Genomic DNA, 20,617 nt, shown 5'->3' on the forward strand with positions numbered 1-20,617 from the left:
ATTATAAATTATAATAAGGATAATGCAGATTATGTCGATTATTTTCGCGTAGCAACTTCAGCTACGGACTCTTTTTTCTGGTAACAGTAGAGCTCAGAAGAATAAATCACCTCGGCACCGTCGTCCACACAATTAACCGGCAATTTTAAACTTTATTACCAAGATATATAAAGCTCACCGATGGTCAGAGAGCTGTTAGTAGATCGAAACTCGGACGGTACGGTAAAATGTAGCATGTGGAATAGTAAACCGATACGATTATCATCTTACTGTTTTGCTTATTAGATCGAACGGTTAACAGAGCTATTATAGAATAGGTAAGTATTGGTATTGGAAATGAATCGATTTCAGGTTTTGCCTCTAATTGCACATAGTTCACATAAATAGGTAGGTTTCCATCACCTTAGTAATAGGCCCAATCCATTTTACAACATTGAATTGAATCAATAGTTAAATTGAAGAGGTGGGCTGAACTAGCCACGGAGTGGGTGCCACAATGTAAACGCAGGGGAATGGCGGGACTACCTAGACACATTTCTCAGCAACTGGACGGATGTGCTGCAGTTAATTGAAGTCTAGGGGGGAGGCCTTTGCCCGGCAGTGGGACACCTTATAGGCTCGTTAAAAAAAAAAGTTAGATTAGTTAGCCCACCCGAGATTCTTCTAGTAACGTTCTCAGGAAAAGGTATCAGTATCACTTTGTCGGTTTGTCAATCTTCTTCTACCTAGCGTTATCTCGGCCTTTGCCAGGATCCGCTTTCCTACTTGCTTTCCTCCACTTTGCGCGATCCTGGGCGACGTCTCGTGTGAGCCCGTTTACGCTCATATCTGCTTTCACGATATCGAGCCATCGCTTTTTTGGTCTGGGCGCTTTTGGGGTCGGGGGATGTCAAGGGCTAGGTTAAGGCATATGTTTCCTACGTAGTCTGGCCTGCGACAAACGTGGCCGAACCACCGGAGGTCGGTTTGTCAATAAGGCCGATTTTGTAGCAAACTTGAATTAATATCCGACAAACTGGTGCCTTTTGACTAAGCATGTCACAATTCATGTATGCTGTCTTTTTAATGGGTAACAAAAACAATCACGCTTCATGAGTTTATATAAGGGGCATTTTATAGAGTAAATATCCATATTCATTCGATTCGATACGCGTGTGTTTTACATAAGTAAGTACTTTAGATAATAATCGTTTCGTTTCGATAACTTTAACGCCATAACGAAGTGAGAAATGTGGACACGGAATCGTTTTTATTACATTTATATTTCCAATGTAATAAAAGTTGAATTATACACTCAAGCGCAAAGTAATCAGGTCACTTTGTTTGGAAATAAAGTGCCATCGTACGTGTACACTGTACAGTGTACACTATTAATTGAATTGATATAAGGTCCATGGATGATCAATAGGTATCTCTCCATCTGAAAATTACTTACAATTACCTCACTTTAAAAGCTTAGATAGACGTATCGACAACTCGCATGCGAGTTTAATTAGATTGCCCACTGCTTAGGTACAATCGCCCACACTGTTAACTGTACATCGGTGGACCTTAAGCCTTTTGTAATAAGGTCTACCGATGTACAGTTAGGAGTGTTGCTGTTGGTACATACAACTAATTCAAACGATCAATCAAATGTATACCGTAATTTACGGTCTGTAATGTAACGAAACGAAAACAAATGAGATCTATTTACACTATTTTTACAACTTGGGTAACAAATCAAATTATTTTATTAAATATCAGCCCCAAGAGTTGGTTAAAGCATTTAAAGCAGCCTATTAGCCGTGGTAGGGTAGCCTAGAGGTCCAGGGATAGTCGCGTAAACTGAAGACGCCAGTCAGTATTCGGCTTCCGCCAATGGAGGATTTGCTCACTTTTTCATTTGGGCTACCCCACACTAGCGTCTCCCGAGCGTCGGCGTCCAGTCAACTCTATGGCTGCTCCTCGACGCAACGTTGGCGCAATCTGCGGGGCGACGCCATTTTCCATAGCGCTATTAGACGCCGACGCTCAAAAGACGCTAGTGGGGGGTGGTAGTATACCTCTATGACTACACTACACCTTATAAAACAAAGTCCCCCGCCGCGTCTGTCTGTGTGTGAGTTTGTATGTTTGCGATAAACTCAAAAACTACTGAACGGATTTTCATGCAGTTTTCACCTATCAATAAAGTGATTCTTGAGGAAGGTTTAGGTGTATGATTTGTTTACCCGTGTGAAGCCGGGGCGGGTCGCTACGCTAACAGTTTATAACTATAACAGACTGACAGTTTATATTATAACACTCATTTTGTTACAGGTAAAGCGGTGAACATCCCCATTGAGCAGGAGAAGTTGATGCTGGAAAAGTTCCAGGAAAACCAGTTCAACTTGATGGCTAGTGATATGATCTCACTCAACAGATCGCTTACGGACGTCCGGTTTGAAAAGTAAGTGGCTTTAATCTAAGATCATTTTATTCAGGTATGATAAAAAAAATGAAGTAGAAAAATATCACATATAATACAATTAAACCACTATTCACTGCTTAGTACAATAATATATTTTTAACCAAAACAACACAGCCGTAATTTTACACACACGACGCCATATTGCCTGCCGAAGACAATCATTTGTCTCAACATTCGTCTATTTAAACAAAGATTACATTTATTACCACTTTTAAACATTTGTAAATTCTTTTCTTATTATTTTATTAGTTATGATATATGTTTATCTTACATTAAATTACTTATTAGGTTAATTAGTATTATAACAACACAGGATATATTACACCGGATGCCGCAATGCAATACTGTGGTAAAAGGCTAATCAATGACCGTATTTTTATCAACTGGTATCAAAATAGAAATAGTTTGATGGCTAAAAGTGTTTTGTCAATAATAATGATATAAATTATCTTATATTTCTAACAATCGGCCATCCTGAATTTTGCCTGACCCTAGGCAATAGAGATATACGCTATTTATTTCCTAAGAAATTGAGATATTTATAGATAAAATTATAAATAATGAATATAATTATAACTAATAAAACATGACAATGACATGCTACTTATCACGGACTTCGTAGGTAATAATAATAATAATCAAATCTTTGTCTTACAAAATAAAATTAAGTTACGTGTCCTACAATTACTAAGATGAGACAATACTGTGTATTCTATAAATTATTAATACAGATGTCAATCATAATGAAACAAAATCAACGATGATCAACTCTGGCCAACGTGGGACTCGAACCCACATCCTTGGATTGTCGGTCCAATGCGTTACCCATTCCGCTGCACAATTGCACGGTGTATTGTATACAATACAATATAAATACTCTTTATTGCACACTTCAATAAAACAATACAGAAAGAAACCTGCAAAAGAAGTAGAGGTAAACAACAGGCGGTCTTATCTCCAAAAAGCGATCTCTTTCAGACTACTTTTAGGTAGCGGAAATCGATAAACTTACACAATGTTAGTAGGATGAAAGAAATCTATTACTAAATACACACAAAACAAACAATCTATCATGCGACATGAAGATGATAAAGTATGGTATAAGTAGATAACAATTACCAACAGAAATTAACCACTCTACCGCACATGAAACCGTAAGTATAATATGTTAGTTATAATATTCAACTTTGTTGACAGCTATTAAAGTTCAAATGTAAACAATTAAACATGCGTTAAGGCTTTATCTGTTAAGCGACAAACTTATTTTTACAGTGTTTGATGTCATAAAAACAAAAAAAAAACAAAGCAAGTTAGAAATCTTACTAGTTACTTGTTACGTTTTCGGCCATCCTTAACAGATTGGATGACCTCATTCAATGATATATCACTATTTATTACAAACACAAACACATATTGACTATTATAATAAAAATAAATAAATAGTTTTGGTCTATGTATGACATTTAGTATTATTTTAACAAAACACTACTGGGATAACATGGTCTTTTTTTTTAAATGGTAAAAAACAATATCCTTCACTTTTACACACTTATTCTTAACCACAAATTAGTCGCTAACTTGATGTGGGTAAACGTAACATAAACTGTAATAAATGTCATATACTAAGAAAAAGTGACCAAGGCCTCCAGTGCCCCAGACTGGAATCGAATCATCGTCCTCTGCTATAGCGGGAGAATTTAATTTGTTCTAATTTGTACTTCTAAACGTAACATAAATAGAATCCAGTGACTTTACATCTTGTCTCCAGTCATATACATTAGATTGTACTTACAGTTTTTGGCAGTTATTTATTTATTAATTTGAAATTTAAATCAGACAAGCAACAAGGCTATATTGCAAATACTTTACAGACTAACAAACATAAAAGTTAACACTATTTCGGCGACAAAATAGCGTGCCTCCATTGAATCGTCTGGTCTTGTGTCGGATTCGGCAGTTTTCAGCGAAACGTTGACCATAAATCGGCGCACTCGATTGTCCCCTGCAGCGGTTGCGGCGCGCTCGCCACAAGAGAGTTGAAGTAAGTGTAGTGGCCTAGTGGCGCGATCGAAGCTGAAACATCCTCGGCGCGTAGTACGATGACTCAGAAACAGAAATTAATAGTGTCACACTTACACATTAGCAAATTAAATGTACAGACACGGGCTGTATGGTGAGCTTGTTACGGCGTACCCGCACAGGGAGTATCCGTCTCATGCAAGCTTAAGTGGTGCTGTTTGTTACCGCGTTTTCGCACAGGGAGCTATCAGGTTCAAGCAAGTTTACTTGGTGATCCCTGTTACCGCGTTCTCACACAGGGAGCTATCGGCCTCAGGCGATCTATCACACTTGTTACGGCGTACCCGCACAGGGAGCATCCGTCTCATGCAAGCGTAAGTGGTGCTGCTTGTTACCGCGTTCTCACACAGGGAGCTATCGGCCTCAAGCGAGCTTAATGGGTGACCCCTGTTACCGCGTTCTCACACAGGGAGCTATCGGCCTCAGAGGGTCCTAACGCTTATTACCGCGTACCCGCGCAGGGGGTATCGGCCTCAAGCAAGCGTTTCAAATATATCTTGTTACCGCGTACGCACGCTGGACGTAGCAGCCTCAGCCAAATTAAGCGCAGTGAAGTGGTGGTGAGTTATCTTCCAGCTACTGCGCACACACATTGGATGCAGCGGCCTCCAACCATGTCGTCTTAGCACCCAGTTCAACTAAGCGCAGTGAAGTGGTGGTGAGTTATCTTCCAGCTACTGTGCACACACACTTGATGCAGCGGCCTCCAACCATATCGTTTCAGCACTCAGACGTATGCACTCAATTCCGACATGTAAATCATTAAACATTTTACACTGTACTTATGAAACATACACAAAGATATATTAATATATATCTGTTAAACTTTGGTAGGAATTGCGTTAGCAATAACTTAAACTAAAATGAAACACGTGTGCATCGCGTCATGAATATGAATTTCATGTATACAATTTGTAAATTATAGTTGTACAATAATAGTAGCAGTAGTAGTAAAATACTTTATTGTACAAAAAGAAACATAAAACATGAAAGAGCACACATCATTGGTACAAAGGCGAACTTATCGCTTTCAGGGATCTCTTCCAATAATTATAGTTTAATAAAGAGAATACTTTTATTCACTGCCTCTCCGAGTAACAACATTAATTTTCAGAACCAGGCTCAAAATTAGAGCCTAGACCTATCCACAGTTTTATCTAATCTGCTGGGTTAACATTATTGTATGTATTTTCGGATCGAGAACTCTAGAACCTTTACTCAGTCTACTATAAAAACATTATAAAGTATAAAATTTATGTTATAAATCCAATTTGGATCTAGGCACTAGTGCTAATTGAACAACTGCTGAATAGTCATACTGTAAAAGTTGCCTGTAAATAAATCTTTGTTGTTTGTTTGCATATCCCCACACAAATTCAGATACATTCGCTGTCAAAATTGTTGTAATTAGATTATTATTGAGTCTCAAATGATCACGTCTTTTACGTTTCCAGTCGTAACAATTTCTTTGACCATAATAATGCTGGTATAGTGCGCCTCTATTGGCACTATATAATTTGTGCTCAAATAGACATTACATTTTGTAATTTAGGTATATCATAGTAACTAAATGAGCTCTTGACTATTTGCGGTAATTGTCGTAACTTAAATTGTAAAATACAAATTATATAGAACGGCTCAGAGACAAAAGTACTATTCTAATTTATTAAAGTACAAACTTTTTATTTTAAAACATATCATATGTATAGGTAATTGCTAATCATTTAAGCTTGATTATTACTGAAAATGTATTTAATTCTTGAATTCAACATGGTGCTATAGCACTATACCTTCCACTGGAACTTTGTCTACTGTCAAAAGTACCTATAGCTGATATAAAAAAAAACTATAGGTAAAAATATAAATCTGAATAATTATTTCACCAACCAAGTCAATTTAAAGATGGTTATCACTTATCAGTAATACCCATAAATTTGAAAGTAAAGATAATGAAAATCGTGAAACTATATGCGACTGCTGACTCTATTTTTCTATACACAATCATAATGCTAGGCCATAGGCTAGTCTAGTAAGTATTTAAGTAGTCGACAGGATTTCAACATAATCAACACAGTGAAGACGAACTACCTTCCTGTTACTATTAACAACTTATGGACTTCTAGTTAGTGATGGGTAGGACATAAATTTAAAATGAGCTTGTATAGGTACCTCATTATCTAAATTGTTTCTATAAGAGGTACTAGCATATTTTCAACACCAACTCCAACCATAACCAGAATTATTATATATCTGTATATATTTATGTATTCCTAACTTCCTTTCTACATATATAGGTAAGTACCTATATGTAATATCTAATTGAAGTGCAATTCACGAGGTTGAAAACAGATCTTTAATAACAGAAGACTGATAAATTTAAACATCAACTTAAGGACAGAATGTACCTACAACTTTGCTATGTATTTAAGATAATTTGATGCTTGTATGTAACTTCATTTGATGCTTTTATGAAACATATTCTAATTTAGCTGTTTATTATTTATATTGTAAGATTGTTCAGTATCTCTCCAATGCTAGAGTTTGGCTACTGAAATTTTACCCAAATGTATGGCGAGAAATTCAAAAAAATCTTGGGCTGATCACACTTTGTGTAGTAGGAATTATAGTTTTGCACTAGAAAATATTTTTGATTTTCTGTGCACACGTAAGGTACCGGTCAAAGCGCGGTTAAAATGCCAATACTACACCTTTATATTGGACGTAGATGTTCCGTGTCACTTCTAAGATAATACAATTAAACCACTATTCACTGCTTAGTACAATAATATATTTTTAACCAAAACAACACAGCCGTAATTTTACACACACGACGCCATATTGCCTGCCGAAGACAATCATTTGTCTCAACATTCGTCTATTTAAACAAAGATTACATTTATTACCACTTTTAAACATTTGTAAATTCTTTTCTTATTATTTTATTAGTTATGATATATGTTTATCTTACATTAAATTACTTATTAGGTTAATTAGTATTATAACAACACAGGACATATTACACCGGATGCCGCAATGCAATACTGTGGTAAAAGGCTAATCAATGACCGTATTTTTATCAACTGGTATCAAAATAGAAATAGTTTGATGGCTAAAAGTGTTTTGTCAATAATAATGATATAAATTATCTTATATTTCTAACACATATGATCAGGACGGGGGAGGGTGTTGTAGCAATCACGTGTAATTTTTCGTACACAGCGCGAAAATAAATATAAAGGCAATTAAGATTTGATCACATGATTGTTGGATGAACAAGAGTCCATTTACCAAGAGGTAATGTTTCTTTTTTTGCAGAAGGTTAGTGTATATTTGCTACGACCTAACGAAAAATGCCTTTAGTCATAAATATCGTCGTTTGTATTTTGGAATCTTGATGATAATGATGATAAATCAGTAACTGCAGACAGTGCAGACATGATATTAGCATATTGATATATGTTATCAGATTTAAGTATTTATTACACAGTGTCGTTTTTAGCCAGTTTTTCCTTAAAGTATTTTTTTTGTGCTCTCCCGACACTCAACCAATGTAAATAATATGTCACTGTGTGATTTTAGAACAGCGTAATAACAATTTTTGAAATTCGGTTAAGGCCCTGTCTACACATTGATTTGTGTTTACTTGTTGAGTGCGAATCGTTGGTGCGAATTCATACATTTTTGCCACTAAATACAAATAGCAAATTGAAGTATGAAATCGCACTAATCAGTGTGTATACGTACCATACCCTTTGTGTTGTGCGTGCCGGTCCCCGTACTTGGAGTGACTTGGATAAATATAGGAGAAACATAAAGCGCATTATTCATTGCAAACTTACGGCTTTTATATAATGGGAGAATTAAAAAAATACCATACTTTAGTATCTGTCTATTGTGAAAAGTGCATTTCTTGCTCAACTTCCAAATTTAACTCATGTGTGCCGCTTGTCTTATCTCGTTCGTCTCACATAGGTACGGGCAGACTCGGAAACCATTACAATTTTATCCACGGAACCCTAAAAACGTACCTCAAGATCATTGTTTTACCGTGACAACTGCAACGGCCTACAAATCATATTGGTTGAGTGTAAGCCAGAAATTAATCGATTTTTTATGATAACTCATATGATTTGTATGACTTGAGGAATTTGAATCGGCTCACGCAAATCACGTATAAGTTTTTTTAACAGAGCGATGCAGGTTAAATTGAGTTTGTGATAGAGTAAACGGTTTGCAATTTTTCACTTCTCGACGATGGAATCAAATGACGCTATTAAAGTAATTTAACACGATAACTATGAGATAATGAAAACTTACAAAGATCAAATAACAGTCGGTCTTTATTTGGATTTTATGAGTTTACACTTCGCTGGCCCAATATTACAGGGTTCTATGTTACAATTTCAAGATACAGTAGAGTCCGGTTAGTACGACTTCGCTTATAACAACCAACCGCTTATAGCGACGTAAGTATAGGCAGGTATAGGCACTTGTTTGGTTTTAGTACAAGCTACTATGAAAGTACAACCGTTTAGAACGACTCCGCTTATAGCGACCGACCGCTTTTGACGACGGAAATTGACACAAAATCCGTCCGTCAAGTCCGGTTACAACGACGAGCGACGTAGTTTTTACAAATAAATTGTTGGTAAGAAACGCACTCAACTCCTCTCCCCCCTTTGCCTATACGCATGCAGCAAGATGAAATAGTCATGTGACTTTTCGTAATCTTGCAAACAATATAAAACCTAAATCCCATTATTTAATTGAGCTTAAACTTCATATACACGATTATCTTAGTTGGGTGACAATGCAATATTTCTGTACCTTCGAGCTGATCTGATGATGGACTCAGGAGGTGGCCATAGTAACTGTGTGACAAAACCCATCCTAATTGAGTTTGGGTTTGTAAGAATTGACTCAATTTGTAAGAATTGACAATAAGTTACTTGTTGAAACATAAGTACACAGTCAGCGATAAAAGCTTGAGTGAAAATTGAAATGCTTTTTACTTTTTTGATTGTCGATGTACGATTGTCATCTTGATTAGATTTTTAGATTTTTATTTTACGGGATTCGAGTAATTTGCGGATGATGAGTCTTACGCGTTGTCTACAAAAGTACCTTCTTCTAAACACACAAAAGTCTCTCCATTGAAGACAAAACGTAATACTAACGTAAATAAATATTTTAATTGAAATGTTTTTTTTCTTTGATTATCGCATATGTATTAATAACTACAAAATGATGTAAGTAATTATTTTGTTTAAAAAATATATTTAAATTGGCAGTTCGTTTAGTGCGACGTCCGGTTAGTACGACGTAATATCAGCGGTCCCTTGAGCGTCGTTATAACCGGACTCTACTGTAGTTGAAATTCGACCTAATGTCACCTTGACAATGTTCAAATTTCAGTTCGATAAAAGTGAAACATAGAACCCTGTAATATTGGGGCAGCGACTTCACGAGGTAGTTTAATTATTTTTTGCAAGTAAGTACAAACAGCAACACTTTTAACTGTCCATTAGTGGACCTTATGCCTTTCGTAATAAGGTCCACCGATGGACAGTTAACAGTGTGGGCGATGGGCGATGGAAGACTTTTCAAACCGTGTTCAATTTCAACTTGATTGTGTTTATATCATCATTGGCCCTTTCGGTTATTGCAGACGATTTATGCTGAAATCGGATTTCGTCTGCAATTTCATTTTAATTCTTGTTGTCACACTCTATCCCCCTTGAGCCGCGATTTTATCCCAACACTTTAAATTAAGAATAGTTTTAGATGCCTACTGTAATAATTTAAGCTTAAATATACCAAATGCACTGGCGGTCCTAATTTTCCCAAGGTTGATTGACTATTATAGGCCCAGAACACTCAGCGAACACATAATAATAAACAAACTGAGGAACGTATCTATTTGAACTTTCTTTTAAGTCTAAAAGCATGATGCGATTGCGTATTTGAAAGATTTATGGAAGTAAAACTGAATAATAGTCTACTACAGTAATAGTTTTAATCAGACAAAGTAAAGTATGGAGTGTAAGTCAAGCATTGTACTATATTTTTTGGGTAGAAGTATTATTTTACCATCATTAAGAAAAAGTGAAAATACCAACGAATGTTTTAATTATCATTTTAATTCATAATTTCATAATAACATTATAAAGTAAGCAGCCATTTATCTAATTACTTTTACGACTTTAACACTTTCCAGAGAAATATTCTCACTTTGTATACTAGAGAATTATGTCTTTGGCAAGTTTGGCATTCTCTTAATGGTAATTGCTAAGGTCTAGAATAGGCTACGTCGTTCTGTTAGTTTCTTACCAAGATATACACAAAGTATTTCAATAACAACAATGTTCATTAGTTTTTTGTGTTGTTCAAATAAGCCTGTAAATTATTGACTAAGTTTTAAATATTCAAATACCTTCAAATATTATTTTCAAATCCCTACTAAATGACCCCACTCGACATAATACGTTACCCTCCTGTGCGTTGCGCTGTCAGGTAAAAATCAATTCTTACTTTACTCCGACTTATTTTTTTAATAAAATATATTTTATAATAAAAGACGGAAGTTTTCTAAGTGCACAGTAGTACTTGGTATTGGTACTGGTAAACTGAAGAAGAAGAAGAAGATGCTTTATTCAAAAACGCTTAATTTAAACTTAACTAATAACACTGACATAGATTGGTTATAAAGCGTTTCTGAAATGGTCTCCACTCAGCATAATGCCAAGGAACCTTTGAATACTGAATAGAGTTCTTCTGAAGAATCATAACATAAGACTCCAGTTCTTACCAACCCTGTTGCACACATGGTCGATTCTACTCACGTCCAAATATATTTGCATCGGGAGTTCATTTCCCCCATTTTACCATAAATATGTCGTTTCCCGCATATGAGGCGCCATTATTGCCTACACCTAATAAAGATGAGTCGTCTCTTTTAATATAATACTCGCACGTTTACGTTGGGATTTTTGTTCCTTTTAAAAACGGTTCATATTGTTAAAGGTAAAACAGCAATCACCATCAAACCATCATGGCGACGACTCGGGAATTTAACCGTTTTAGATAGCAAATATTTTAAAATCAGTGATAAATATCGATACGCGGAGTCAAAATGCCGATCGGTAAAGTGGAACCTTTCGATTTACAGTCGAAGCAGTGGTTAAATTATATACGCCGCGTAAAGCAATTTATATTACTCAACGAAATCAAAACAGAATTGAAAGTGGCAACGTTAATAACATTAGTCGGTGAACCCACATATAATTTAATGTGTGATCTGTGCGCGCCTGCTAATCCGGAGGACAAAACGTTTGCGGAGTTGGAACAATTAATGACAAATCATCTTGAGCCCAAGCGGTCGGTTATCGCCGAACGCCATGTTTTTAGATTACGTAGACAACGAGTGGGCGAATCGTTATCGGATTATTTACAAAATTTAAAACATTTAGCTGTAACCTGTGTTTTTGGTACTACATTAGAGGAAAACTTAAGAGATCAGTTTGTGTCCGGATTGGCGAGTGATGATATGAGATCGCGGTTATTCGCGGAAACCAATATCACATACAAAAAGGCGGTGGAGCTAGCTCTGGCGTTAGAGGCGGCTGAGAAACATGCGGAGGCGAGTGCTAGTGGTGTGCGCGGGGGCATGAGTGCGAGTGCAGGCGGTGCGAGTGGCAGCGGCGCGAGCGCGAGCACCGGCGGCGCGCCCGCTGGCGGGCTCGGCGGCGGCGGCGCGGCGGGCGAGGGCCTGCACGCCGTGCGGGGAGCGCGGCCCGGCGCGCCCGCGACGGCGGCGTCGGCGGCAGCGGCGGCGGCTTGTTGGCGATGTGGTAAACAACACCGACCAGATAAGTGCCGTTTTAAACAATATAATTGTGATAAGTGTCAACGTAAAGGACACCTGAAAAGTATGTGTAAGTTGCCTGATAATAAGGGGCAAAATAGGAGACATTTTTTTATGGAGGAGGAGTCGGAGGAGTCCGATAGTGATTTTTATCACATCCGGGTGTGCGCGGAAGGAGAAAAACCATTTTTTGTAGACGTTACAATTGACAGTTCGGTGATTAAGTTTGAAGTGGACACTGGTGCTCGAATTTCTGCCATCAATGAAGTGGATTATTTACGTTATTTCCCGGATTATCCTTTGTTTAATGATGATATTAAACTTAATGCATATGCAGGCTCGGTGATCAAATCGGTGGGCTATATTGTATTAACTGCATCTATAAATAATGTTACGGAAAGAGATTTAAAGTTGTATGTTATTAAAAATGGTAGCCGCCCAATACTAGGTAGATCGTGGATTCGTCGTTTCAATATTAAGTACTTTGACATACACAATATTGAGACAGACGAGGATAATGTTGTTCAGAATCGATTTGTCAACGAGTTAACTCGAGAATTTCCACAAGTGTTTACAGATGGTTTAGGAAAGTGTAAAAAGTCCATTCGATTACAACTCGCAGATAATGAACCGGTTTTCATACGCGCTCGGCCCGTGCCGCTCGCGCTGCGCGCGGCCGTCGAGAGGGAGATCGCGCGAATGGAGCAGGAAGGTTCTATATACCCGGTAGATCAGTCAGACTATGGTACTCCTATAGTACCCGTGATTAAACCATCGGGAGAAATTAGGATCTGTGGGGATTATAAAACCACCATCAACCCAAAACTCAAAAGGGACTATTATCCCCTCCCCCGTATTGATGAGTTGTTCGCAGCTTTAAGCGGGGGACAAGAATATTCAAAAATAGATCTGACTAGAGCCTATATGCAGGTACCGTTGGAAGAAAAATCTCAGGCGGCGACGGCAATATCTACTCATATTGGAACGTATGTTTATAAAAGAACTCCGTACGGGTTGAGTTGCGTGCCTGAAAAATTCCAGAAAATTATGGAAGAAACGTTGCGAGGTTTACCAAATACGGTAGTGTTTTTAGATGATATTTGTGTTACAGGCAAGGATAGAGAGACACATATTAAAAATCTGCGAGCGGTAATCGAAAGACTGGCCGAAATGGGTCTAACTGTAAAAATTGATAAATGTAAATTCTTACAAAAAAGTGTTTCATATCTTGGATTTGTGATCGACCGACACGGGTTGCATCCCGATGAGTCAAAAATAGTAGCTATTTCAAATGCGCCGCGACCGGGCAATGTTACTCAATTAAAAGCGTTTTTGGGACTGGTTAACTATTATGGTAAATTTTTGCCTAATTTAAGCACTCTATTACATCCTCTATACAATTTATTAAAAAAAGAGGTCACGTGGGAGTGGAATGAAAGTTGTGAAATTTCGTTTAACAAAATAAAATCATTATTAAGTAGCGACAAAGTTTTAACACATTATGACCCAAAGTTGCCCTTAATTTTATCGGTAGACAGTAGTGCTTATGGCATTGGGGCGATTTTAACACACAAGTTTGCCGACGGTACCGAAATGCCAATCAGCTGTGCTTCGAGAACGCTGACAGATGCCGAAAAAAATTATAGTCAGCTAGACAAAGAAGCACTAGCAATTTTTTATGGAGTACAAAAACATCACCAATATTTATTTGGTAGGCAATTCATACTGAAAACGGACCATAAGCCTTTGACTTATATTTTTGGGCCAAAAGGGGGTATTCCTCAAACGGCAGCAAGCAGGCTGCAGCGATGGGCGGCAAAGTTGGCTGCATATGAATTTCAAATTGAGTACGTCACTTCAAAAAATAACGTGACCGCAGACGCACTCTCGCGCTTGCCGTTACAGGGTAAGTCACAGAGGGTAAGGGAGGAAGACGATTGTCACTATTTATTTTTTACGGATGAGACTTTACCGATAAGTTTTAAAGAAGTAGCAATAGAAACGAAGAAAGATTCGATACTTAGTAAAGTGGTAGGTTTTATTTTGTTCGGTTGGCCAGAACGATGTGACGATGAACAGGTGAAACCATTTTATTTTAGAAGAGCAGACTTAAATTTACAACATGGGTGCATTGTTTATAAATATAGAATAGTTATTCCACCGAAATACCAAAAAAAATTGTTGTCGGAAATTCATGAAGGCCATTTAGGAGTAGTTAAAATGAAATCGATCGCGCGTAATTATGTTTACTGGCCATCCATTGATAAAGATATCGAAACAATAGCCAAGGAATGTGACGCGTGTTGCAGTGTGCGCGACGCCCCCCCGCGGGCCAGCCTACACCCCTGGGAGTTCCCCGACACGGTGTGGCAGCGTTTGCATGCGGATTTCGCACAATTTAATGGAAAGTATTATATTGTGTTAGTAGACGCGCATTCTAAGTGGTTGGAGGCGGAAGAGATCCGTAGTACGTCAGCAAAAGATACAATAACGTTCCTAAGATCCCTTTTTGCGAGATTTGGTCTTCCACGACAATTAGTGACTGACAATGGACCCCCGTTCCAAAGCGAAGATTTTAAACAATATTGCGCAAACAACTTGATTAAACATACCACCTCCGCCCCGTACAGACCACAAACCAATGGGGCGGCAGAAAACACTGTAAAGTCAGTAAAAAAGGCTTTAAAAAAGGCATTGTACAGGGGACAAGATCTTGTAACAGGTCTACATAAGTTTCTTTTTCAATACAGAAACTGTGAACACGCGAGTACTGGCGTATCGCCCGCAGTCGCGTTACTCGGTCGACGCCTGCGCAACCGGCTCGACGCACTGCGACCCGAGACCGCTGAGGTCGTGCGCAGGGCACAGCAACGGCAGGTGGAGGCAGCCGGCGGTCGCGATAGGGAATTTCAGTTAGGAGACGCAGTACTGGCAAGGGATTATTCGACTCGCGGAGGCAAATGGACTCCGGGTAACATTGGGGAAAGAACGGGACCGGTGTCCTACAAAATAAATTTAGGCGGGGGGACTAGCTGTCGTAGACACGCGGACCAAATAATACCCGTGCGCCGCACAAGGTTTTCCTTAGCAGGCCCTAGTTCATCGTCCGAAGGACACACGGAAAGCACGGGCGCTAATCCTCCGTCACCGCCAAAGGAGCCCGTAAGTTCAGCAAAGGAAGGGTCAGCAGATGAAAGCGAGTTTGATTCTGCTTCGGAAGGATCCGAAGGATGCTCGGCAGACCCACCCAAAACCCAAAGTCTAATACCTTCCGCAGAAGGCAGCGAACGCGCTAAAAGGGCATTTAGAAGGGAGAAAAGATTACGGGGGGTGGAATAGAGTAAAAAAAAAAAAAAAAAAAATGTATATAGTTAGTAACAAATAGATTAAAATAATAGTAGGCCTAAGTTTTTATTAATAGTTGTTAACCAGTGCCGACGCCGCGCCGATGAGAAAATAAAATGTGTGCATTGCATAGATTGCTTAGGTATTTATTACCTTTTGTAATGTTGTAGTATTAATTTATTATTAAGTTGTACCTTTTTATGTATGAAATATTGGTACTATGTTTCTATTATATAAACATAGTATCAACTCCAACTCCCATTTGTTGTATACCTATATAAGTAGTATTGAGTACTTGTATTGCCAAGGTGAAGGGTTTTCTTATTACAAAGCTATTATTTAGCAGGACTTAAATGGGTCTAAAGCAGAGGGTCAATTATTTATATATAAGGGGGAAGAAAACAATACAACGTCAATGAAAGTCTGCAGTCGGAAGCTAACTGTTTATTGATAAGAACTTAAAACTACCCTAATCTTAGTTACAAGCATACCCTACATTAAGGATTTAATACAATAAAACAGACATAACTTGGGAAGCTTGACCTACGACGCCGCCATTGCGGCGATGCTCATCTGTCAGTCCTTGCCGCGATATAGTGAGGTGACCATTTCTAATACCGATTGTTAGGCTTCACACGCGAAAGATCATTATCGGTTATCAGTTCGGCCTCCTGATGAAAAAAACACCTTCGCCCCCGAAGGTCAGCAATCAGCACCACAGAACTCTTGTCCTCGTACTCCTTGCACCGAGGGATTCGTGACGTAGGTAGCCAGTTGTGCTCAACGACTTCGCTGGACGCGATGTTAACTGTGCTAAAAAATAAGAAAACAAAACCAACCGACTTGGTCAGTTCCACAATTCATCTTCCGATGTTTTAGGCTCTTTAGGCTACATCAAAATGTATTTTCTTGGTGTCATATTCGTAATGCCATTTTATGCATCAAAATTGTCAGATCATTGCGACTATTACGAGCTGGTAAATCAATCTTAATCGTCAGCTCTCAAGTGATAGTTCCGTTATGGTTCAAAACCAGGTTTATATTGTAAATTTCCAGTTTTCTTAAATAAATATCATGTTCTCCAATCGTCAGTTCTTTAAGCAGATATAATAATATTATAATATCGTCAATTGTCATTTTATTACAAAAACTTCACCGATTACTCCTTCCTTCCTTCCTTCTTCAAGGTTCACCGATTAGTCCGACATCCGTAGTCCGATTTGAGTAATTCTTTTTTTTGTTTGAAAGGAGTTACCTCCAAGTTGGTCCCATATTAATTTGGTTCTTGTCAAGTAGCTCTTTAAGCCTCATCATAAATATCATCTTCCGAACTCACTATTTTAACTTCGCTGATCTGTAGATACTATATAAGTTCGCTAAATCAATTCTTAAACTGGTCTTGCAAAGGTGATCATATTCTTGAGCTCGCTAAGCGTACATATAATTTACGTATTAATTAATTACTAAATTCTTTTGCAAGTAATACTCGCTAAGTACCAGGCATGGGGTTCTCAACAAATTCAAAAATACTCGCTAAGTCACTTTCACGATCTAATAAAGTACTATCTCATTTGGATGAGCTCTTTCAGGCGAATATGTGCGCTCATTAAGCGTTGGTTCAGCTGTGTAAGACACTTCAGGCGATAATGTGAGCCCTTGAGGCGATCATGTATGTAAGCCACTCAGGGGATCATGTATGTGAGCCCCTCAGGCGATAATGTATGTGAGCCCCTCAGGCGATCATGTATGTGAGCCCCTCAGGCGATAATGTATGTGAGCCCCTCAGACGATCATGTATGTGAGCCCCTCAGGCGATCATGTATGTGAGCCCCTCAGGCGATAATGTATGTGAGCCCCTCAGGCGATCATGTATGTGAGCCCCTCAGGCGATAATGTATGTGAGCCCCTCAGGCGATCATGTATGTGAGCCCCTCAGGCGATCATGTAGGTGAGCCCCTCAGGCGATCATGTATGTGAGCGCCTCAGGCGTTCATGTATCAAGCCGCAAAGGCTATCAACAATCAAGCCACTAAGGCTGTCTAGTACCAGGCCCCGAAGGCAAATCATGTATGTGAGCCCTTCAGGCGATCATGTTTGTGAGCCCTTCAGGCGATCCTGTATGTGAGCCCTTCAGGCGATCATGTATCAAGCCACAAAGGCTATCAACAACCAAGCCACATAGGTTGTCCAGTACCAGGCCCCGAAGGGAAATCATGTACGTGAGCCCTTCAGGCGATCATGTATGTGAGCCCTTCAGGCGATCCTGTATGTGAGCCCTTCAGGCGATCATGTATCAAGCCGCAAAGGCTCTCGACAACCACGTAAAGCCTTAATGTATCTTGTGAGCCCTTCAGGCAACCATGTACTTAGGTACATCTTTAACGTACTCTTGTGAAACCTTGAGGCAACCATGTACCTACATCTTTAACGTACCTTGTGAAACCTTGAGGCAACCACGTACCTACATCTTTAACGTACCTTGTGAAACCTTGAGGCAACCATGTACCTACATCTTGTTAACTTTTGTAGAATTAAGTACGATAGTTGCGGGTATTTGAGATCGTATTGGTATAGTTGTACCTTCGCATTCTCATGGCTTTATTGATATCACCGTTGGACTGTTAAAATATGTATGATAGTCGAAGGTAGATTGGTTTGTACATTTAATGGTGATACCTTCAATAATTATAAGATCATTTGTTTGGTTTAGACATTGTGGGTATATTAGATTGATGTTTACCAATATACCCACAATGATTAATTTTAATGACTAGCGATTAATATAAAAGTCGAGAGCCACGTGGTTCGAGGGACAGTACTGTGAAACGATTCATGGAGTTAACATCTAGTAATGTTTTGTGAATAAACAGTGTTGTAGTATTTCACCGTTTCATTTGGATTTCATCATCGGCCGCTATCCTTGTTGTCGGGAGTTATCAGCTTCAGAAGGTGGGATGTAAGACTGGCTCACTAGAAAAGGTACACTATATATATATTTTTTTTTTCGTTTATTGTATTTCGTTTCCGTTAAGCGTTTAAAAAACTTAACTACGTATGATGTAAGGTGTAATAAGTATGTGATAATACTACTTTAAAGTAATTGTTCTGTAAGACAAATTAATGCAGTTTAATGCAACGTAATTGTTGCTTTTATACAATTTTGTTTAAATAAGGATAAAATGGTGCCTTAAGTGCTTGTTTACTAGTATTTTTTAGAAAATCGAACATTATTTAGTCCCTTGTTTGATTATGAGATGAAATGGAACTTGTGTGTAGATATTAACTTCTGTGTGCAATCAGGTTTGCGTAAATACATACTTTGAGTTAAGCAAGATGTATTCATTTGCGACATTTATATTAAATAGAAATCCTGCTTTTAAATCACAATGATTACTTGATTAGCATTACGAATCCTGTCTTTGTCCTTTTTTATTCTTTAGTATGGATGACCAAGTCTTATTTACTTTCAAGTACCTACGTGCATTACTCAAACTTTAAACTTGTTAAAAACGAAATCTTAATAAGAACATTACATGTCCGATACAATAACCCGTTTCAGCCATGGACAAGATACCCACTGAGCGACGGCTGGCAACGCCAGATGATGGCGGAGAGCGCCAGGAGAGGCAGAGTCGGCGGCGCAGCCGGGCACCAGACGAGCGGCGCAGTCGCGGCTCCAGGAGGTCACGCAGCCAGCAGCGGCGCAGTCGCGGCTCCAGGAGGTCACGCAGCCAGCAGCGGCGGGACTCCTATCGACCGTGCAGTCACCGGAGGGACTACGAGAGGTCGCGTTGTCGACACACAGCGGAGCGACCGTCTCGCAGCCGTTCTAGAGGTACGCGACGTTCATGTAGTCATCGTAGAAGCAGTCGCAGGACGATTAGTGAACATAGATATTATGCGAGGGTTCGAGGTAGTCGAAGTGGAGGTCGGAGATCTCGCAGTATAAATAGAAGGACAAATGAAGCTTTACATAACGTTAGATCGCGTAGTCCCCATATGGGTGATAGTCGTCGCGATTTAAGGGTTAGTGAGGACAGTAATGTGCATGCTCGTGCCTCAATAGCTAGGTCCCTAGCTGGGCATACAAATGCAAACAATAGTGATTTAAATGAGAACACTGGTATGACTTTATTGTCCTCTCAAGTAAATCAGGTTCAGAATAATGAAAATCTAGATAGCAGCAACAACCAAACGGAGTCTAACGTCTATGGGCAGCGCGGAGAGCCGCAGGATGTAGCGGGTGTGTTTAAAGAATTTATTAAAATCATGAAAGCCGAAAATGCTAACTCTAAACCATCTGTGAGATATCCTGTTGCTACCAGCGCAGTTCCAGAGTTTGATCCAAGCAAAAGTAGTCAAACTATAGATATGTGGCTTAATAAAGTTAATGAGTGTGCTGCTATTTACAATTGGTCTGAACCTGAAGTGCTGCACTATGCATTACCTAAATTGAGCGGTGTAGCGCAACGTTGGTATCAATCATTGCCTAGTATGAAATATACATGGCAAGAATGGCAGGTAAAATTAAGTACTGCGTTCCCAAGCATCGAAAATTACGGGATTTTATTAACAGAAATGCTAAACTTACGAGCCAAATTTGGCGATTCTCTTGAGAATTATTTTTATGATAAAATGATTTTGTTACACAAGTGTAGATTATCCGGCAAAGATGCCGTAGATTGTATCTTGCTGGGTATTGATGACAGATCCGTGCGAACAGGAGCAGAAGCTGCACAATTTAGTGATCCAGATAAATTATTAGTTTATTTGCGGAGTGTAAAATCAATTAAAAGACCTGAGAGATCCTTTCAAAAACCATCTTCTGCTTCTGATTCGACGCCAAAATCAAAACCATTCATGAAAACTAGTAGAGA

The 20,617-nt window shown here is 38.8% G+C and overlaps 1 protein-coding gene across 1 annotated transcript in view; it reads left to right on the top strand.

Annotated features, from left to right (window-relative positions):
* The window catches only part of LOC134797666 (polypeptide N-acetylgalactosaminyltransferase 5), a 68,759-nt gene that overhangs the window by 12,915 nt on the left and 35,227 nt on the right, over nucleotides 1–20,617 (top strand). Inside the window, exon 3 of the mRNA XM_063770008.1 lies at nucleotides 2,302–2,431. Within this exon, the coding sequence (XP_063626078.1) occupies nucleotides 2,302–2,431 (130 nt within the window). The remainder of the gene's footprint in view (nucleotides 1–2,301; nucleotides 2,432–20,617) is intronic.

The sequence above is a fragment of the Cydia splendana genome, chromosome 15 (genome assembly GCF_910591565.1).
Source record: "Cydia splendana chromosome 15, ilCydSple1.2, whole genome shotgun sequence".
Lineage (NCBI taxonomy): Eukaryota > Metazoa > Arthropoda > Insecta > Lepidoptera > Tortricidae > Cydia > Cydia splendana.